The sequence below is a fragment of the Talpa occidentalis genome, unplaced genomic scaffold (genome assembly GCF_014898055.3).
Source record: "Talpa occidentalis isolate TD23 unplaced genomic scaffold, MPIMG_talOcc4v2.1 talOcc4.4, whole genome shotgun sequence".
Classification (NCBI taxonomy): domain Eukaryota; kingdom Metazoa; phylum Chordata; class Mammalia; order Eulipotyphla; family Talpidae; genus Talpa; species Talpa occidentalis.
This window is the reverse complement of record NW_023604295.1, coordinates 121,066,770-121,089,299: the sequence shown is the minus strand read 5'-3', so window position 1 is coordinate 121,089,299 and position 22,530 is coordinate 121,066,770. Positions and strand designations below refer to the sequence as shown.

General features: G+C 40.2%; 2 protein-coding genes across 2 annotated transcripts in view; one reads left to right on the top strand and one right to left on the bottom strand.

Moving 5' to 3' along the window:
* GFM1 (G elongation factor mitochondrial 1) overlaps window positions 1–8,575 on the top strand; it is a 39,302-nt gene extending 30,727 nt beyond the window's left edge. The window contains exons 14-18 of the mRNA XM_037526217.2: window positions 967–1,129; window positions 2,718–2,862; window positions 5,599–5,759; window positions 6,460–6,513; window positions 6,666–8,575. Coding sequence (XP_037382114.1) covers window positions 967–1,129; window positions 2,718–2,862; window positions 5,599–5,759; window positions 6,460–6,513; window positions 6,666–6,797 — 655 coding nt within the window. The 3' untranslated portion in view covers window positions 6,798–8,575. The remainder of the gene's footprint in view (window positions 1–966; window positions 1,130–2,717; window positions 2,863–5,598; window positions 5,760–6,459; window positions 6,514–6,665) is intronic.
* Window positions 7,081–22,530, bottom strand: part of RARRES1 (retinoic acid receptor responder 1) — a 28,936-nt gene continuing 13,486 nt past the window's right edge. Inside the window, exons 2-6 of the mRNA XM_037526682.2 lie at window positions 20,681–20,743; window positions 18,275–18,458; window positions 15,297–15,433; window positions 9,536–9,598; window positions 7,081–9,456 (exon numbers count right to left, since the gene is read on the bottom strand). Coding sequence (XP_037382579.1) covers window positions 9,307–9,456; window positions 9,536–9,598; window positions 15,297–15,433; window positions 18,275–18,458; window positions 20,681–20,743 — 597 coding nt within the window. The 3' untranslated portion in view covers window positions 7,081–9,306. The remainder of the gene's footprint in view (window positions 9,457–9,535; window positions 9,599–15,296; window positions 15,434–18,274; window positions 18,459–20,680; window positions 20,744–22,530) is intronic.

The window sequence follows — 22,530 nt, the reverse complement described above, 5'->3', positions numbered from 1 at the left end:
TAATTAACCTTTCAGCATTTTGGCTTTCCCAGCCCACCCTGAAGCTCTTGGCATTGAAAGATTATTTAAAGGCCACAGTTCATCAGGCACATTCACATGTAGGCGCTTTATGAAATCTGCTTATTCCAAGCCGGCATCTCCTATCAAAGTTGATAGTGACTTCTTCTAACTCATCACGGGCCCATATATGGAACACACACTCATTATTGGCCATGTTAGTGCAGTTATCTGAAGACAGTTTTGAAAACCTCTTACAGCTTAAAGGAAGAATTAACCTTGTATAAGGGTTACATGCTTAGGAAATACTTTTTTAAATGAGATAGCGGCCTACGTTTACATAAGCTTAATATGTATGTGGAGAGCTCATTCTAACCTATTTATGTTTCCATTGGTGGTTTGAAATAAACACTGACTTGTGTCTATATATACTTGAATGAATTGTGTCTCATAATTTCGTTATTAGTCACTTTCAGGTGTAATTATTCTACCTGATACTCCCTTTTCTTATTACTGTCAGTCTGTAATGTCCAAGTGGTAAAATCAAATAAGAACTATTTTCAGGTAACTGTCCTCAGTTGTAGGGATGTAAGAAGAGAATACTGTATCCCAGAGAAGGGAGGCACGCATTCCAAGAGTGGATAAGCTCTGTGGAATGTAGGATACAAGAATAAGAACCTTAGACTATTTTAAGCACTTGACTTAAACTTTTCTAGAAAAGTTGGCAGAATTAAAGGAAACTGGATTTCTGTGGTGGCGTCACCTCTCTCCTCTCCAAATAAGAGCAGAAAAAAAAAAGAGGATTCCTTTTTAAATAAATTCTACAACAGAATTTCATAGCAAGGCCATCATTTCAAAGAAAAAAATAAAAATGATGGAATTTGGTTTTTCATTTGAATTAGAAATTACTTCATTTTGGTAATTACATAATGCTGTGTTGATTTTTCCTCCCTCCTAAATCATTTTCAGGTTCGATTTTACACATAAAAAACAATCAGGTGGTGCAGGCCAGTTTGGAAAAGTGATAGGTGTACTGGAGCCGTTGGACCCAGAGAATTACACTAAGTTGGAGTTTTCAGATGAAACATTTGGATCAAATGTTCCAAAGCAGTTTGTGCCTGCTGTAGAAAAGGTAAAAAAAACCCACAACTTTGTTGCATTTTTTAAATTTAAAACAGTTGTTATGTGTCATTACTTTCCTGTCACATTGTTGTCCATGATTCATTTTAATCACAGTCTTGCTTTTTCTGATTGTTAAGTTTCCCATCTAATTTGGAATCTTCATTTCATTAAATCCAAGAGCTGTAAATATATGCTCTGACAATGATGAGGAGTCATTCTGTTACTTATTCATGTTTATTATATTTCTCTTGATAAACTGAAATTTTCATAGATAGTATTCACTAGTAAGGATTTCTGGATATCTTGGTGTCCTGTTGAGAATGATTCCCAATACCCGGGAGCTGCCCCAGTCTCTTATTGGTGTCCATGTTCTTTGTGAATCACTGTGTTCAGAGCCAGTTTCTTTACTTGTAAACTAGAGTGAACTACTTAAATCTGAATGCTTCGTAAAATTGAGGGTCACAGTAGAATTTTGTGACATTTCTTTGGGAATTCGGAAGTTCTTTGCAAATATAAGGGGTTAATGTTTTGTTTGTTTTTTAGATTACTTGCTTTAAGGCTTGTGAATCTTTAGCAACTGTCTACCTTTAGAGATTGAGATTTTTAGTCATTTTTTAACCTTTTAGCTTAGAAATCTTATTAACACATAATTTTGGTTTCACTATTGGGAACATTTTTTGGTGGTTAGTTAATCTGTCTTTCATTGCACTTTTATTTTAAGACAGTATTTTGTTATTCACACACTTTTGAATAATTTTTTGTTCTGTAAAACTAGTGTAGGTGGAGAGCTTAGATATTTTTCAATATACAGAGTTTGCAGTTTTGAAATGTCAGAATTAGATTGTACTATATGTGCAGCCATGTGATTGTCTTGCCCAGAAAAACTAAATTGAATTGTAGGAGCTCTACAAATACTGTATAAGTGACTGAATGAAAAAGAACTGCAGGCTTATCAGATTGTGTTCTTTAAGTGAGTATGGTTTTTGTATATCAGTTTAGATTTTTTATATCAGTTAAACCTCAGTGAAGGTGATTTTTGCTTTTTAAAAAATTGCATTTGGAAAAGATGAAATTTACCTTTTAATTCTAATTCTTGCTTATATCATGTAATACTAAAGCTGTAATGTTGTGATCTGCTGCTGAAGTAGACACGGCTGTGATAGGTATGTTGTAGACACTCAAGATACAACTGCTGAATAAGTGTCTGTTTTAATGGAGGTTTTTTTTTTTTTTAGGGAATTCCTTAGACATGCCTTCCTGTATTCCTCTTTGTAAATGAGTATCATGCTGTCTCTGTAATGGGTTATGAGAGCTGGTAATTCCTGAAGATGAGATTGTGAGTGTTAGCACTCACAGCGTCACTTTTCATCCTGCTCAGACCTTTAAATGATGTGCTTTTGTCAAGGGATGTTCACCCAGATGCCACATAAGAAAACTTAAATAGCAAAGCTGTTTAATTAAAACTTTGTTTTTGAGGAGTGAAGTATAGCATCCATAAAAATACTGAATTTAGGAATACTGATATGTTTGGGGGTTCTAGGGAATTCATCAGTATGTGAAATCTGCCCACTCCAGAAGTTGTGTTTATTCATTAACAGGGGTTTTTGGATGCCTGTGAGAAGGGCCCTCTCTCTGGTCACAAACTCTCTGGAGTTCGGTTTATCCTACAAGATGGAGCGCATCACATGGTTGATTCCAATGAAATCTCTTTCATCCGAGCAGGAGAAGGTGCTCTTAAACAAGGTGAGCTGGGTCTGTCCCCCTGGCAGACCACAGGACCTTGGGACAGCGTTGTATGTGCTCTGCCTAGAGAGCACTGGGCAGCACACCAGGCACAGCTTCTCGTTCAAACACTAGAGAGCAGAAACAGACATAGATTATTGTGTTCTCTTTTGAAGAATTAGAAACCTACCTTCTTCCAAATTGTCTGCTTATTTTTCATCTTTAAATTCATAAATAATCCATACATAGAGAAGACAGAAATGCTCAGAATTCTAAAAATATTTTTTAAAAAATTCAGACTATTTTTAGTGACTTACTCAGATGTCAGGAGATCCTTAAAATCATCAATAATTTTTTCATTTGTGTTATAGGCTTGTTTAGGCATCTTGATGATGACAAAATGTTTTGAAAGAATTCACAAACCTTATTCAGTTTAGATTTCTTGTTAAATGGCTAAAACTGTCCATTTTAGTATTTTTTTTAAATACACAAAGCATGTGTATTTAAAGACTGATGAACCAGAATAGTCATAACATATCATTTCATAAGCATCCTATAAATCAGGATTGTATTGATTCTGTATGAATTTTAGACTTTATGCTGTTTTGGTCTATATCTATGACCAGATGTAGGACGATGGTTGGAGAAGGTTGCTTCTTTTTTGCTCAGGTTGCTGATTTCCTATCTTACTTAAACTAATGGAAGCCATTAATAATTTGTGTTTCATTCTGTCGACTGTGAAAGGGAGACTCCCTTATTTTCTGTATGCCTGCTCTCTATTAAAAATGCAGTTGAAATCTGTGATATAGAAATTCTGTCATAATCTGAAGATTGTTTTAATAGGAAAAGGAGAGATAAAGTCATGTAAATAAGTTTTTACTAGGCATGATTTAGATTAAAACACCTACTGCTTGCCTCTTAAGTATTTATTTATTACAATAAATTTTAAATTGACAATTTAGTTGTAACCACTTTATGGACTTTTCCCAGCTTTAATGATGTATAATTTGCAAAATTGTGAGACTTGTAACTAGTGATGGTTTGAGATATATGGTGATACAAATTAAAAAAATCACTTATCCTATGCTGGTTCTTGACTAGAAATTGGTAATTTTCCTGAAGATAGAGGTTACATACAGGCAGATACTGAATAGATTATAATGTAACAAAGATCTTCTTCCTTTTTACAGGCAAAAGATTTATATAGTCTGAAGAGAAACCAGAGTATGAGATCCATATCTTTGTAATCATTCCTGTGTGAAATTTAAATAAATTAGATGAGCACATATTTGCCAGAGAACTAGACTTCAGCCATTTCCTCACAATCTCTCTGCCATCTGGCCTGATGTTATCAACATCATTCCTAGTGGGCTGAATAGAAACATTAGTACCTATTTCTACATTAGGCTTAAAAGGGCCTATTTTTACCTTCTACTTTTAGAAGCTACAAACCACATGAATCTGCTTGGGGAAAAATTGCTTTTGGGATTTGACTGTCCTGTGACTGCTGAAAGAGCCCCGAATGCAGTCTCTCACATGGAGTAGAGGTAGACAAAGGCATGAATAAGGCCAGATTCCATGGAAGTGAGTCAGGAAGTAGATATAGGAAGAAAGAGGGAGTTGAAAGGCAGGAGCAGGGTGAGTCGGTATGAAACTGAGACCTGGACAGGCTTGTCCTCAACACTGAAGTGATGAACTATTCCTTCCTTTTCATATAGGCTCCTTTCACTATCTAGCTGCTTGTCATTGACCTACTAAAAACATTAGTTTTTAAGTAAATCTTAATATACCTGCTCACATCTCTTTTCTTGAGTGTCTTCCATATTCACTGACATTTGTTTAAATGCAAGGAAGACTTTAGGTAACCCAAGAAGTTGTATGAAACAACTATTTCTACAGTCCAGAATTGTTAGACTGTAGTTTCAATGTCTGTCTTAGCCATTGAAGCTAAGGTATTGTCATTGTTCAGCCTAGAAAAGGAAAGACAGTTCTCATGTGTGACTTGGTTATTGCCTCTTAATATATGAAGAGTGCCCTCAGCTCCACTCCTGCCCATGAACAGTTAAATGTCATAGTTAAAATTGTCTGCTGGGGACCAACAAGAAATAGGTTTGCCTTTGGTCAGAAACTTTACAGGTAGTGTCTTTACTCCTGAAGTTTTTCAGAAAGAATAAGTAACCTTCAACTGGTTGTTTAGATAGAAAAAGACTTGTTGAGTGATGTTTTATTCTCTGCAGTTTAATGATTTTTCAGATTAAAAACATAATGGAAATACTAGAAGTAAGTGTCTTTTAGAGATTTTCTATTTAGGAGAGGAATTGTTCTTCTACTAGGAAAATGAGCCCAGATCAAAGATTTATTTAAAGATTTATTTATTTATACATACAAGAACTGGGGTACAGGCCAGAGGTGTGGGGGGTGAGAGTATTCACCAGCGACAGAGTGGGGAACAGAACAGGCGGATTGACTGAAGTACATTGCTGAGGGGAGCAGCGGGTGAGTCAGGAGAGGTCTGCTGTGCCATGTGGGATGCTCTCAGGCCAGCCGGGGATCAAACTCGTGCTGCAGTGGCTGTAAATAGCTTCATAGGTTGCGTCTCAACCCCTTGTGCCACCAGGGAGGCTCCCAGATCATATATTTTAACCTCTTTATTTCTCTTTGTACCTGTGGGAGAGCACCATGTCGCTCTCTTTTGTATATCTTTATAGAAGAGAATTCCAGTTTATTTAAAACATAATTTTTTTTTTTTTAATTCAGCCTTGGCAGATGCAACATTATGTGTTCTTGAACCTATTATGTCTGTGGAAGTTATAGCCCCAAATGAATTTCAAGGAGCAGTGATTGCGGGAATTAATCGGCGCCATGGGGTAATCACGGGACAAGATGGAATTGAGGACTATTTCACATTGTATGCAGATGTAAGTACAAGTGGTCACTCTCTTGTTTTTAATCACCCATAGGAGGAATCAGATTTGACTTACATATGCACGGTAATTTCTATATAATTTGTTGTAGAGCAACTCTTGAGTGTAAAAGCTAAAAATAAGATTCATGTAGACCTTTTGTGAATGTCATTTTTTTACATGTTATAGTTTTCTTTCTCAGTATAACTTTGCTTGCATAACTACTTTCTTGTGTTATCTCTAATTTATTTTGGGATATTTTGTTCTCTGCTAGTACTTTATTTGATTTAAATCTCAGTGGAGAAAGTGTTTATCACATTACATAAGGATCTTAGAAGACACTGCTACTCTTAGTATATCATTGAGGTGTCTATAGGAAAGTTGTATTAACATTTTCACAGAAGTACTTCTAAATACTTGTGCTTTGACCCAAGAGTGGAATGGGGTGAGGAGGGAGGCTGCCAATGGTATCTTCTCGATGAAACTGGAAGATTTGGTTTCTAGTTATGACTCAGATAACTCAGGGTTTCTACTTGGAGTAAAAGCAAAAATATGTTTCTCTTTGGCTTTTAATTATTTTAAACCAAGAATAGTTAGTAGAAACCTAAATTTAAAGGAATTAAATAACTAGGGCTTTTGTATTTTTCAATAAGCACTGATAAAGTATTTTGTTTTTTATTTTGAGAATCTGTAATTTTATTGTTTTTATTTTTAGGTCCCGCTAAATGATATGTTTGGCTATTCCACTGAACTAAGATCATGCACAGAGGTAAGAAAGTATTTAAGCCTTAATTCAGTGCTTTTCAAGAGACCACCCTACTAAATGATTAAATTTGTGAAATCTTGTTTTGCATGACTTTACTTGATAATTGTTAAAAAATCAACTCAAAGACTCTGCCCTTTTTTGTTTTAAACTCCTAGGGAAAGGGAGAATACACAATGGAGTATTGCAGATATCAGCCATGTTCACCATCCACACAAGAAGACCTCATTAATAAATACTTGGAATCTACGGGTCAACTTCCGGTAAAAAAGGGAAAAGCCAAGAACTAATTTTCCTCACTTTAAGTTAACCGACTTAAACTGAATCTGCAAGGTTTAGATCCTTTAATAGATTCCAGTGGAATGAATTCAGACTGAAATGAGAAAATTTAGAAGCTCTTCCTGTTATTTTGAGGAGCTTTTACTATATCTGGTGTATGTCTCTCTCTCTCTCTCTATATATATATATATAGATATATATATAGATATATATATATATCTCCATTGATTTGTTTTTATAATTCAATGAAGAATCTCAAAATACTACTAAAATATATTTAATATTTAAGGGGGAAAGAGACTAATTTCAATTAAACCTCTAAGTTTAAAACTTGTGTAAAAACTTCCAGATTTACCATAAGAATTTTCAACAGAAGAGCTGAAAAAAATACAAAGAACCACCATATAACTTCCACCTAGACTCCGTAGTGAACAATTTTGTTGACAATTTGTTAGATATTAATTTTGTCTTATTGTCCATCTCTGTCTTGTATTTGTATATTTTTAATTTTTTAAAAAATTATTGTTTTGCTGAACATTTGAGTGAATTGCTTATATCCCAAAACTTCTTGGAGTGTTATCTCTTAATGGAAAGGCATTTTTTTGTGATTGGGTTACATGTGATTTTAAGAGTGGGTGTTTTTCAGATTCTTCACTGTAATATATTAAAAGGCTAACTAAATTTCTGGCTTTTTATATATAACTGATTGCATCAAATTGTGGCTTCTGCAAACTTCTTGTTTCTTGCTCTTAGGAATACTCCTGAGAGTATAAAATGTTACTTTCTTATAGACCTATGGAGTGAAAAATGAACCAATTGGGTATGCTATTCTTGTCTGTTCATCTAATGTTTCTGCAGCTTTGAGTAATAAAATATTATTTGCAGAATGGCTGCCAAGTTGATTTCATTTTCCTAGTAAATTCTGGTTCAATTCAAGTCTGTTGGAATTTATCACATGTTCATTGAGATTGTGAAAGAAATGTTAAGCTTTGATTTCTATAATAAGTTGGACTTTCCCAGGCAATTCTACCATATTGTTCAGAATTGCTTGATCCAAAAATCATTACTTAATGTGATACGAACAGATTAGGGATCACAGAAATTTAGTTTGTTATTATAATGCTTTTGACACTGTTTTTGATGATTAGGAAATTTCAATTAGAAGAACTCATTTGGTTTTGGAGTAACTTAATGTAGTGGATCTGTATTTTAGCAGAAGTATTACCTCATAGGTGGAGTATCTGATGAGTTTCCTCTAAATGGTTGTTTTTAGGTACTTAAGAATACTTAAGCTCTCTAAATCAAGTAATGTGGGGATGACGCATGCAAAGGGCTAGGGTTCTAAATAGAAACATAAACTTGATCTACTAAAAAAAGTTAATAGTTTCATCCATCTTTTTATTTTGTAAGAGTTCATATCTGTTAAAACATTTACAATCTGGTATTTGTAAACTTAAAAAGTAATATTTGAGTATACATTGACTGATTCTTCCAGACCAAGTACTTTAATAACGAACCTGGCTAAAGGTTTTTAAACACAAATATAAGTGATCCCATTAAATGATGCTAATTTTGAGAGGCAGTTGATGACCATATTTACTAGGGCAATTCTTAGGGAGGTACTTCTCTGAGTCTCATGGTACATAGTGTATTTGCTTTTATAAATGCCTTCAATCAATACTGGGTCCGAGTGTTTGTCTTGGACCCAAATGAAATTTGTAAATATTTGATACTCTCAATTACATGATTGTTTCATTTAATACATGTTTGTGGACAAGACTTTAGATAAGTAATGCATTGTATATTTTTATTTGTAAAATTTGAATTAAGCAACATTAAGACTTTAGATAAGTAATGCATTGTATATTTTTATTTGTAAAATTTGAATTAAGCAACATTAAGAGTTCATCTCATTCCAGCTTAAAACAAATTTTGCCTATGAAATCTCTACAAACTCATGTAACACATTTATTTGGAAAAGCAAACATTTACTTAAAAGTAGCTATCAAGTTGAAAAGGAATGTTTGCTGGAAATCATAAGAGTAAAATTCTTTTTAAAATGTATTTTTCTAACGATTTTCCTACAATTTGCTGTTTTGACATATATTATCTTTTTTACATACTAGGCAGAAGCAATTTAGTAACAAAATAATTGGCTGCAATATGTTCATAATAATGAGAAATGAAGACTTAGAGGTGAGACTGTCAATTTTTGCTTTGTTTTAAATACTGATCCTGCTGCAGCAGATACTAAGTGACTGGGCTTTCCATGTTAGGACTGATAACACTAGGAACTTGGGGATGACTAAAGAGCACCAAGCAGAGTTCAGTATGCAGGTGCTCCCAGAGACTGAACCAATCCAATCAAAAAACAAAACCCCAGCCTTCATAGTATGTACTTATAATCATACATTTTCCCAATTATTAGAATGTCCTATATTATTACTGTTTCACTAGATGATTTAGGTTATTTACTAGTATAGTCATTTTGTTTAGAATTTGGTATAAAGAGATCTCTTTTCAGAGAATATTAAGATCAGTCTGAACCATAGCTGATCCTTCTTCAGTTCCAGAAGATTCTTCTGGTGCCTGTAGCGCTTGACAGTGGTACTTCACTTTCAGTGGTTTGCCCGGGTACCAGACCAAGTGAATCCGACAGGGAATTATTTCCTAGAAATAAGAGTTCAAAATATTATAACCTGCAAAAATTTCTGGTAAGAACAGCTCTATATATCACTTTATATTTTACCTGTGTTGAGAATTCATGGAGTAAAACAGTATAATCAAAATCAATCGCATTATTGTTGGTGCTCTAGAGGAAGAAAAAAAGAAGAGTTAGTGTGATAATCGAGGAGGTTTTTTAAGCTCAGAATTTGGAACCTTTATATGCATTCATGTTTGGGATCAGTGCCTTGATTTTCCTGCCACTCCCTGCCTCATTTCTTTTGGAAATATCCTGCATCAAGATGAATCCGCCTGTCATGAATTATTGTTCTGTCATTGAGTTATATGAAAATTTAGGTGAATGTCGATCACTTTTTCTCTCTCATATGTACAGGTTGTGATTGGGGCTAAGGTCTGGTGAAGGGAGAATGTTTTAACAACCACAGGACTCTAGATACTATGTCTGCACCTCCAGCTGATAACGATGTGCGGCCAAGACAAGGACATATCAGCTACTATTTCTAGAATACCTACCAAGGGCCCAGACCTGTGCCTTGGCACTTTGTTCTCATGTAATTCTGACTATCGCACAAGGGTTTGTATTAGGATTTTACAGGGAAGTAATGACGTTACACAGTAAGTCACAACTGGAAGATTCAAACCTAGATCTACTGACTGTAACACTCAACATTCTTCATGCTAACCCCACTGCTTCTAGAAACCAGCATGTTGGTAGTGCAGAAAGGCAGTCTTCTGCATTTCTTTATTCTCTTCAATACTGTAAGTTTTACTGGCAACTAAATTAATTTCCTCTTTCTTTTTGACACTTCCTGGGTTTTTGTTTGGTTTGGTTTTGAGCAAAGGTGTTTATCCTTTTACTAATAAAAATGGAAGAGATGAAATAAAAAAACCAAACTCTACCAGGTTTTTTATTGAGACTGTTAAAGATCATGAAAAAGCAAACAGAAAGGACTTGACATTAGGTTTATGACTTCCCATTGCTTATATTGATGGAGATATTTGCAAGCCTTGCAATTCCAGCAGGTAGGGAAGGTGCTGAAAGAAGATATAAAACAGGGCCTGAGTGAGTGAGAAATTGACTGTTTTCCTATGTTTTTCCCCCTCCATCACTGTGTAGCTCTCTTCTGCCTAAATTGTGCCAGTGAATGTTCTAACATATATCCAAGGCACAAGCTGCAATGTCAGAATTCATGAGATTAAATTCAGTTAGAACAGTCTCTGGACACTCTAGAAATCAGTCTGTTGTTTGTTTTTGGGTTTGGGTGGGAGGTAGGTGTATTTAGCCTTGTTCAACCCACATTTTGTGCCTGTCTTGACCTTGAAGGAAATGGTCATCCCAGAATATTCTATCCTGCTGGCTATGGGGCTGTATGGTTTTTGTCTCAGGCTATTGTGCAGCTTGCAGTGTTTCTCAAGGCCTGTTTACCATTTTTCTATAATTAAAAAATTGATTTTACTTATAAACTCAGTGTTTTTTCAGGACAGTGCCCTTCTCTGCTTTTGAAAATAGCATTTCTGAAGGAAATCATGGCACATTCTAGATTTCAGGCCAAAAAAAAAAGAGGAACTTGAAACTCCAACTCCATTTGACAAACTATTCTTCTAAATACAGTGTCACCCTTTTTTTTTTTTTTTCAGTACAAAAATTTGGATCCTTACACGGCATGGGATCCTTGTACCATTTAACAAGACCTTCCTCAAAGAAGTTACTGAAATAAACCCTTACATTTCTGTTTTTATAACTTCTTCATTCTAGAAGTACCCTTGAGCCAAAATTAGGACTCCTTATAGAAACACAGAAGAGGGACTGCACAGACCAGCTTGGCAAAGGAACCAGGGTTGGTGGCCCTCACCCAGTCAAGATCTGCCAAGAAGCCATTAATTTTAATATTATTCAGAAATAATCTCCTTGGCTTCCATTCAAAACATCACAATGCCAAATGCTTATAGTCCAAATTGATGATATACTATTCCAATTCCTGGTAACTCAGCACTTTAGTCTTCTGTGAGACAGACTGGAAGAGTTTTGCTTGTTCCCTTTTACTTACTCGTGATTCACTCTACCCTCCACCAGTCCCTTCCCTCCACGCTGCACCCCGCCCCGTGCGCCGCCCCCTCCCCACCCCCACCCCCCCCCCCCCCCGGAAAAAAAGGATGATCCTTGCAGAACTAGTGTCATCTTACTAGAGAGAGACAGGCTCAGGTTAGTAATACACTCTATCAAAAGTAGACTTCTCAGCTAAATAACTAAGGTAAATAATGCACCCTTGTCCAGCACACACCTCTGGTTAGGGTAAGGACTTGTACTGTAGGTTAGATAGTGTGGGCTGCTGATTGACGAGTTGGAACAATGCTCCCTTTTCTCAGCACATAATAAAGGCTGGGGCTATAGGGAAAGTATTTGTCCTTTGATTTTCTAGCTGCAAATATCTCCTCTACCCTTGGCATAGTCCCAGTGGTACTGGGATTGACATCCCTTCTTCAGTTCTAAAGCAGCAATTGTGCTGGTAACGTGGTCTTACTTCTATTTGTATTTCAGTCCTTTCTTAGCCCATTTGTCTCTCAGCCTTGTTCATCTGGGGCTGTAAGTTTATATGTAAACCTGCACCTCCTTCACCAATAACTTCTGGGTGAGAAATTCTCACCAGAATACTCTGGAAACACTATGACCCCTCTTGCTGCTGAGTTTCCTTTGTCACTGCCTGCTTTGTGCCATCCTGGCTTCATTAAACCTCCATTCTGCATCTAGTATCCTAGGACAGTCCTTGGACCTGTGGAGCCTAGTGACTTTTCAAACATTGTTGCTTGTTTTGCTAGTTGCTTGTGTGGTTCTTTTGCTAAAAAATCCCAGGAATCCTTCATGGCCACGAATAGCAGAATTTGTGAATCTCTGTGGAAATATGTATCAACCTTGAAACCAAAGTTCCCAGTTGTTTCATTAAGATTTATGTTCATTTCAAGGGCTTCTATAAATCTGTTGATCCTCAATAAATAAACCCTGAGAAAGGGAGTGATCTTCTGTGACTGAGCTAGCAGTGTAGAAACACATTCTATTAATATTTTTCTAAAACCCAAGCTCCCCCAAGGTAAAAATGTTTTAAAACATAACTGCAGTTTTGCCCTCTGCACATTTGCTTTTCTAACTCTACAATGACATTTGTCCCTACTGCCCCTCTTGCAGGCTGGTTGAGGGGTGTTAATGGACAAATGACAACATGAGAGGCTGGCTAGAACCATGGTGTGTCTGGGTGGTCAGTGTGGGAATAATGTGTTATGTGTAACTGCAAAAGGAGAACACACACTTTAAAGCAATCCTATGTTTTCCCTGCATTGTATTTCTGTTGCGTTTTCCTCTCACATTCATCACAATTAGTGTATCTTGGCACCATTTTCTACACTATAAAAATTTTTCTCCCCTGACTTTTTAGTTAAAAGTAAAAGCAAGTTGTTGGTGATAGGATCATCTTGTAGATCGGGGTGGGGAGGGGAGTTGGGAGAGAAAAAAGGAGAAGGAGAAAGAATAAGGAAAAGTGGGAGAGGGAGGAAGAGGTGGGGGTGAGAAATTATAGCTCAGTAGGAACTAGAACTGTGTCCCAGCTCATAAAGCAATAGTTATTTGAATAGTAGTCTCTTCAGAAAAGCACAATGTCAGGAGGAGAGACTATGTTCATTTTGTTACAGAAAAAAAGCTGTTTCTAGCTGCCTATTCTGCACGAGGGTTTGAAGGTACACTGAGCTCTTCCTGGCATTCACACTGCTAATGGCATTCGGGCAGCTCCCCCGCCAGTAGATGTTCACCCGGGGACCTGGTCGGCCATGGGTTCATTCCACCTCACCCCCTTGCAGACAGCAGTCTTTGAAAGGTCTTAGCACTCTAGCTGGTTCTGCTGCCTCATCAGCAAAGCTGGTTTTCTTTCTACGTCACATTTTTGACCATATCCCAGTCCTGGCTAAACTCTCCTCTCCACCTTCCCTGTGCCCACACCAGCCAGCAACTGGGGTGACTGGTCCCCCCAAGGGCCAGCAGGACTGCGTGCTGTTACCATGTCCTCTCTACATTCCTCCTCCCTCATTCTCTTTTCTTGACCGATGACTTTGCCTTGGTTTCACTGAGACAGGCGAGTAGATCATCCAGAGGCTGGTGCCCTGGCATCCGCCCTGCTGCACCTGTGCCCCTCTCTTGCCTTCCCTGAGTGACTCTCCCAGGTTATCTCTGGTTGACTTTCCTGTCCCAGGTTATCTCTTGGGTGACTTCAGCCTCTCACCTGCTCAAAGATACTCCAACAATTCTTCCTTCTCTCCCCCAAAGTCTTACTGTGCCCTCTCTACTGGATTTTTCTTACCGACATAAGAGTATGTTGCTAAATCTCCCAACCTAAAAATGTAACAGAAAACAACTTCTTTCAGTCCTCTGCTACCCGTGCTCTAGCCACAGCCCTCTCCCTTATTCTTCCTCCCCTTTTAGCTAAGTTATTGAAAGCAATTTAGTGTCACTTCCTGTCTGCACTCTCCTGAACCCAGTTCCAGACAGGCTTATCCACACTGTGCTGTGAGGTCGCTTCTGACAAGCTCTCTACTGAGAAAGCACCACTCCCACTGTCAAATCCAGGGGTCGATTCTCAGTTCTCATCTACCAGACTTCCAGCAGCATGTAGTACAGTCAATCCTCATCCTTCCAAGTCTTTCTTGTCTAGGTTCTCCAGCTTTCAGAGTTAGAAGTGTGCCAGCACTCGAGCCTTGCATTACTGCGTGTCGCTGTCTACTCTCGTTCTCTCTGGTTTCATTCAGTCTGTGGCTTTACCTGACTGTCTCAGCCCTCTCCCTGAACTTCAGTCACGTATGTCCAAATGACTATACAATTCTCTGCTGGTTACAGAATTTAGTATATCCCAAATCAGGCTAACTCTGCCCCCACCCCCTACCCAAATCTGTTCCTTTATTTTTTCCCAGTCAGTACATGAAAACTGTTCTTTCCACTACTCAGCCAAAGTCCAAACAGCCAGTCTTGACTTTTCCTTTCTCTGAATGCATGTCCATCTCCTCAGCAAGTATTTGTCAGATGACATCCCAGCTTCAAGCTCTGGCACTACTTCCAGATGACATCCCAGTTTCAAGCTCTGGCACTACTACACTCTGCACCCGGCGCAAGCTCCCACGAGCCCCTGCCTCGACCATACTTCACAGGAAGGCCATACTTCAACTGGTCTCCCTGCCTCTATGGTCTGTTCTCCACATAGGGCCAGAAGGATCTACTATAAGACAGATCTTATCACTCCTCTGCAAAAACTCTTATGTGTAAAAGAAAAGTTCTATGGGCCTCTAAGGCCTTCTATGGAGGGAGCCTTCCTCTTCCCACCAACTGCCCCATACTTTTCCAGTCATACCATCTTACTGCTAGTTCTCCATCTACCACATTGTTGCCTCAGTGCTCCGGGAATTCTCTTCCCTCTTGGAAGTCTGCCTACTGTCACTCCCCTGACCCCTCTATTAAATTAGAAGGCCTGACTTTGGCTGTGTAAGTAATTTAATACCCTGCATTCCCTACTCTTCCTGTCTAGCACTGGCTAACATTCGATACACATCTACTTGTTCATTTGCTTACTGACTTTCTCGTCTCTCACTAAGATGAATCTCACTGAGGGCAGCAATGCTGTGTTTTTGCTCTCTGCTCTGTCCTCAGTCTCTATACCTGGTCCATTTCAGGAACTCAACATTTTGATCAAGGAAATTGAAATGCCATAAAATTAAAAATTCAAGTTAAGTTAGCTTTAAAAACCGTTATCAGTTGTGTCCCTGGCAGCACAAGTTATTTCCAGCTCGCTTACCCACTGCTTCACCCTGCTGATCTGCGCCATGGAGTAGTATGAAAGCTGCGTTGTCTTGTCCCACATCACATAAGAACTGCCAAGAAAAGCCAGATCCCAGATGGGTCTCAGATTAGGGTCAATGTATCCATGACTATCTGAGAGGGAGAGAAAAGCACATTTGTATTAAGCATCTTGGGGACACAATTTCAGGAGGTGTAAGCTCACAGCAAGACCTTCCACTGACTGGTGATTTGTTCATAGCTGTTTCTACATTATGTGGAGATTTACATGCTTCCTCTGGCCCGGCTCAGGGAAGAGGATGTCAATTTAAGGTTTGTTGTGCTCTATAAATGCAAAGTGAGAGCTACAATGGCACTCAAAGTCCACCTAAAGTTGAGTAGCATTTTTAATTAGACTGGAAGTCTGTCATTTACCTGCTCCACACTAGCTTCTGTTTGGGACTACAGTCCATGTGATGGTGTTTGCCAGTCTGCAAAATAGCTTTGTCCTCCTGATCATTGGCTTTAAAGGTAGTGTATTGGCAGCATCTGTTTTTTGACACATGAAATCAGGTGGGTTTTTCCTATGGCCTTGTTTTTGGAACCGTACACTTTTTAATTTGGCAAGCATTTAATAAAATAAAGATATTCTTAGTATCAAACACTGCTAGAGGGAGGGATACAATAAATTATTATCTCTTGTGACTTCTAGGAACTTGAGTATTAACAATTTATGAGATAACTGGACCCTTGTAGGGAAGTTGGTAATGTTTTTCTTAGTCTATAGTAAGGCCCAATAATAGTATAATACCCAAGGAATACTGCTAAGCTATTAAAAGATAAATCGTAAAATAATCATTAGCATATATTTCTTTCTGTATTGGTAGAACTTGACTTGGCTGGTTTATAATGATAGTCAATTTAGAAAGCATTCTTTGATAGTGTGGGCCACTGAAGGACACACAGATAGGGCCTGCCCTGCACTTCTTCCACCTGACAGTGTCGAAACAAAGCTGGTACCTTCCTTAGGAGTGGGAGGACCTGGCTGGAGCCAAGGAGGACAGGAAAGGAGAGGCTTCTCTGGGGTTGGGAAAGGCTCACAGAGATGGGTTATGAGCAGGGCTGTGAATTCCTGTCATGGGTGTGGGGTGAGCATGAGAGACTGAAAACTCCATTCAGCTACTCATCAGGAATCTCATCAAACAGCTGAGTTTAGGTTTGTGAGACTGAAACCTATCACCACAAACCATGAAAGACTTACTAGATACTGTGACCAGTGGGAATATTCGAGAGTATAAGTACCAGCAACTTTTTTGGAATCATGTAGACACACAGGACATTAGCTAGTTATTCCCAGGTCCTTAGCTTTTCCTTTGTATGTGGTGTACTTGCACTTAATCTATGGAAGATTTATGCGTTCATTAGAAAACGTAAATTTTTCCTTATAATAAAAACCAGACAGCTTCTTTTTTAGGTGAAAAACAGTGGGGAGCAAAGATATCCTGACACAGATTAGGTATTCTCACTTATCAATTGTAGAGAAAACTGCCTACAACAACAGTGCAGGACTTTGGATCAGTTAAAATAATGACTAGAATCGCCTGACATTTGAACCAGAAAATCCAAGGACATTGCCATAGTTCTAATCGACTTTGTCTAAAACCAAAACTTTTATATATACACACACACAGAGACATGAAGTTACCACCATGAAGTGGCAAATGGCTGAATTTCTAGTGACAATAAACTTGTAAACTTTGTGGATGAAAAAGGTACTTTCTATTTAAAATAGGTTTCTGAAGCTTCGTAGTACCCACATTAAGTTAGATTGTTCCAGGATATTCCTGTGGGCATATTAGGAACTGGACATGATTCAGTTAACTAGCACTGCTAATAAATTGTCCAAAATCTAGTAACCCTATAGCAAATATTCAGAGGAAAGGCCCCATACAGTTGCTAAAATTTCTAAAATTTGTGTTTTATAGGGAATATATAAAACCCTATTCCCCCAACTAATACCAAGAGGGGGAAAAATTCCCTAAATAACTAAAGAGTTTATGTATTAGTTATTAGTCATTTATTTCAGCCAGTACTAAATACAAGCACATTCTACTACATGAGATTTTGAATTGTCCGTCATTCTTTGGAATAGAATTTAGATAAGTATGGAGACTTATTGTGAGAATCATTCAAGAATCTGAATTTTAGGAACTCAAGAAGCAGTATTCTACCTACAGGTTTTTAAGAACACTTAGTCCCCAGGTGAATGGGCACAGACGCATTCGGGGGGGAGTGTGCAGGTCTCCAAGTGGACACTGCACTGTCACCGTCTGGTCAGAGAGTGAGCCAAGAGATGGGGTGGGAGTCTCTAGCAGTCAGCCGTCAGGCTTAATATCGCAGTGCAGTCCAGAGGTGACTTTGTGGTTCTGGAAATAGGATTTGCCTGTAAGTGCTGCCCACATGCAAAGCAAATGAGCTCAGCTTTGCTCCAGCTGAGTCACCTCAGAGGTCAGTGTTCACTTCTTAGTACAGATGAACCACTGCCATTAGCTCCTGTCCTAAAAATGAGGTCTGTTTGGCTCTACAGCTGCCTTCCAGCAGGTTCCAGTGTGGTAGGTACAATGGGCACAATGTGTCTTGTCAGTACCTTAGTTTTCAAAACCAGCATAAACCTCTAGAAATGTTACCTTGGGCTGTGTATTCTCGGTGAAAACTGCCCCTTTGTGCAAATCCCATAACAACAACACCCCCCTACCACACACCCCCGTCCTGAGAGGTTCTGCTCTTGTTCTGTCTTGTCTTGGAGGAAGGGGAACAGTGAACGGGGCACGGGGCCTTGGTAGCCTTTTTATATTCTGCTGCAGATGAAGTACAGGAAGTGATACAATGAGTTTTGTTTGAAAAAAGTCTAAAAATCGAAAGGATCATTCCTTTTAAGAGTTAGTAATTACACACATTCCATTCCTGAACATAGAAATTCCAGATACTGGTTCTCACCAGGAATGGTGACTGTACCCAAGGGGTTCTTCAGTTGCTTCATTTGCTTGTAAAGCTCATAGTCCTGGAGTTGTTTTTGTTTCTTGTCTATGAATCGTGTGCATGTCACATTAACGGCTGGTCTAGGCTTCTCATTCCTGAAAAACACTTTGGCCGAGCACTTCCCCACACGTTCCTCACCATCCTGGAATAAAGAGTTAGAATTAAACAAAATGGTTCCTTGTCTCCCCTCCGCCCCAGAACACACAGACATGTGACTGGGGGCGAGCCTTGTCCAGGCAGGTGCACTGGCACCAGATGCAGTGTCTTGGTAGAAAGTGGTTCATGCTCCCAGCTGAACCCGCAGTCTCACTGAGTCATTTAAACTGACTTCTGATAGCGGCTTATAGAATAAACCTGGGCCTTTCCAGAGGCCATTGCTGTCTGTTGAGCTTGCCAGCTTAGAACTCTAGGACACTGGGTACTCAGTCTCCCCCATGGACCTCCTCGTGCTTGTTGGACCTCCAGCTCGCCGACTTGAACCCAAGGATGAAGCAGGTTCCTGTGAACAACAATGACGGCATCTTCCCTACACCTGAGTGGTTGCTCTTTGTCCAGTTTGTGGGGGAAAATCAGAGGCTTACGGAGGAAACTGCTCCATGTCCCCCAGTCAGTGGGTGGTTAAGCAGGACTGGCGCTCATGGCAGATGGAGGCACAGTCACCCCTGGGGGTCCTCCAACCCCTCCGTGCCCGGCTCATGATTTTCATGCGCTCGTGTATGTAGTGGTCTGGGTATCGGGGCCACCCTCACGCATTCTCACCCAGAGCACCTGCATCTGGAGGACTGCCTGCTCCCTGGAGACTCATCTTAGGTCAGTGCTCCACCATTTCAGCTCAGATCCCATAACTTGCCAGAGCCAGGGAGCCAATTCCAGGAAAGTGCCCAGAGGCGCACACCTTCAACAAGGTTAGAATTTAAGGACTTTCCTGGGTTGCCATCAGGCCCCCTTACATCATCCCTGCCGCTCAAGAACTCCCATCACAAAGGAGGTGGGGAGAACAGCTGAGGCAACAATCTTCACATTTGCAGTTGTTTAAATTGGGTGGGGTTCCAGTTAAAACAATCAAAAAACAAAAAGGCCACAAGAAAACATTGTAATCAAAATTGGATGTTAAATAAACCTATTAAAAATGTTTGGTTCTGTTAGCCTGTTAGTTCATAACTAACTTAAAACACCAAAATAGACTGTCCAGACCCCACCTCCCAGAGTGCTGGTTTTGAAGGAGAGGACATGTGAGTGGTGTGTGAAAATCCTAATTACGGCCGCAAGGTAGGGAAGCTGTGAAGGAAGCACTGGGAAGAGACAGAAGACAAAGGCAGAAGACAAATCATGGCCCTTGGTCTCTAGTGTCAGAGCTGTTTCTAAGGAAGGAAAAGGGAACCAGGGTTTTCCTTTCCTTTCCTAGGCCCCCAACACTCCACAGACTCAGAGCAGCCGTCTGGAGAGGAAGAATACAGCTTCGCTTCCCGAGATGGAACCCCCAATGAGCTGGCTGTGTTCTGAGAAACAGTGAGCTCCCTTGACTTGAATCTCACACATCAATTTGAAGGATTAGAAATCAAAAGTGGTTTCCTTAGCTGCAAGAAAATGCCTAATTTTTAGGTTTATTAGCAAAGTTACATACTGTCTGCAAGATTTGTTTCCGAACACTGGGAAACCTTCCAGAAGCTTCGGGCTGGGGAAGGGGTCATGTAGTCCTGCCTTCATCACAGTGCTGTCACCTGAGGCCAAGGCCACCACTGCCACCTAACATGCAAATGCCACCACCACCTGCTGGTCCGGCTGCTCTAACTCAGCCTCACACGAGAAGAATTGCCCAGGTCTTTGTTCCACCCAAGTTCTGGTTGCCTCCCTGCCTGGCCCAGCACATGGAAGTTCATCTGGCTCTAATGTCTACAGAAGTTTTTCATTTATCCTCTTGTTGAGAACTGAACGGTGAGGTGAACACCGCCCAGGGCGTGCGCTGCTATGGCCTCTCTCACAGAATCTCTCACTGTGCCAGCTCTGGAGCTGGTCTCATGCTAGGCCAGCCTGCTAGCGGGAAATGTCATCAGCTGGCAGGAGAGCCGAGGTTGGCATTTGAGTGAGTCATTTAAGGATTCTGATGTCTGGAAGCTGTGAAACTCCTTCCCAGGGGCACAGGGTGGGGGAGGGGGTTGTGTGGAAAGTTTTAAGTGCAGCCCTGCTTAAGGCATGAAGTTGAAGCAGTTAAATCTTGAGTTCCTGTATAGTTAGTTCTGCTCTTCAATTCTTGAGAACAGGAAACAAAGGAAAAACAAAACCTCTAGGTCAATATATATTAATATTCCTTTGTAAAGAAAATCATGAGTTGCTAACAGGACACCCCTGATCCTGGCAGCTTACCTCTAGGTTGTAGCGTTCTGTGGTAAATACCAGGTCCACTTTACAGTCATTTTTGGGATTCACCTGAAATACAGAAACTGTATCTTAGCATCATGGCAACTCCATTAACATCTTCACGTCAAAGCATGCAAATGGTAGCTCTAACATTTATGCTCAAATTGGTGATTATTTTCAGGAGAAGATTTCAGATTTCGGTCAGATCATGACACTGCTTATTAACTTGACACCTCGCAAAAAGGGAGGCAGAGAAAGGAAAAGGATGTTGAGGCTGGAAGTTAATTGAGAGCAGTTAGAGGAGAGTGAGGCCCTCATCCCACCCCCAGCTCCTAGGGCCTCTCTGCTGTCATGCCGGGCCACATCCATGAGCACAGACTCCCCTGTGCCGCTCACCAGTTATCACTGCGCCCAGTGATAAATAATGGGTTTTCAGGTGGGGATGTGGGCAGGTGGAGTAGACGTGGCTGCTTTTCCTAAGGTGTCAAGAAGGTGCGCAGGAGGAGCTCTGGCTGAGATTACAGGACAGCAGGGGAGCAGCCACGGCCAGACCTGGCAGGCAGGGACCTGCAAGTGAGGCCTGAGGTGGCATTTGCAGAGGGTGTGTGGTCTGGGTAGGATGAGTAACCAACACTGAGTATATCCTGGGTGTTGCCTGCCCTTCCTCAGCTTTCATAAGCAGGCCTACTTTTAGGTATTAGAAATGCATGTTTAGCCTTTTTAAACCTCTTAATTGACTCCAATGCATATTTTTAGTGTATGCATACCCATGTCGTGGAAGCAATTTAAGCTGCATTAGAAGAACTTCGTTATTTGCCATTAGCTTTTTAAAAGAGCAAACTGATCAATATAAGTATTTTCTAAAGGGAGTTTTCTGCCTCCTGCTGAAATTATTTCACATAGTCGTGATTGAGTTAGATTCGGGAATATCAATTCCCTTTGACTCTTAGCCCAGCAACACAACAACTAAACAGGATTTTCTCTTTTTAAATAGCCTCCTATTTTAATGAGGCCTTGGAACTTGATGCCAAAGACCATGGGGAGCCCCACATAGTAAACATAACTATACTGAGGGTGCTGGGAGGAGTAAGATTTGGCACTGAAAGGGCTCGCAATAGTGGTCAGTATGTGTTTACTCTTGGTATCATGTTAAGATCTACAGTCATGAGGGAGGGAAAGCTGTGCTAGAAATGGATCTGGCCTCTGTTCATAGCCAGGGGAACCTGACAGGATGGACCCCCCCAGCTTCCCTTCGGTTATCCCTGAAGTCCCCATGAACTGTATTCGAGGGTACAGTGGAACCTGCATGGAAGTGGCAAGATAAGATGTCTGAAGCCGTTATCCTCACTGCCCTGTCCATCACAGGAACACACAACTGTGCACTTGCTGGCTCTGACACCCCCAGCCACACTGCTGGCATTCCCAAACAACTAATTCAGAAGCTGCACTCCCACAGCCAAGAGGGCTAAGCCTTGAAGTGTCTGCTCTCCCCTGTTCCATGCACGACCTTGACTCTGCCCTCCATGGCCACTCAGGGCCTGAGCGAGGGCTCCTGAACAAGAGCTCCTGAACAAGAGCTTGCCAGTGGGGGTTGGAGATGGGGAGGTAGGAGGAGGAAGCTAGGTAGGAGTGAGGGTATAATCCTTGGTGCTCAGGGACCTGGCGATGAACCAGAACCAGCTGACAGTGAAGTGAATTCAGTAGAGGTAGCGGTAGTTGAAGCCGTGGCATTGAATGCAGTCCCCCAGGGAAGACTCTCCGTGGGAAGACTCTGAGTACCAAGAACAGTGATTAAAGGATGACATTGCCATGTGCCTGGTTGCTACACACAAGTATTCACAAAAGTCTTCCTCTTT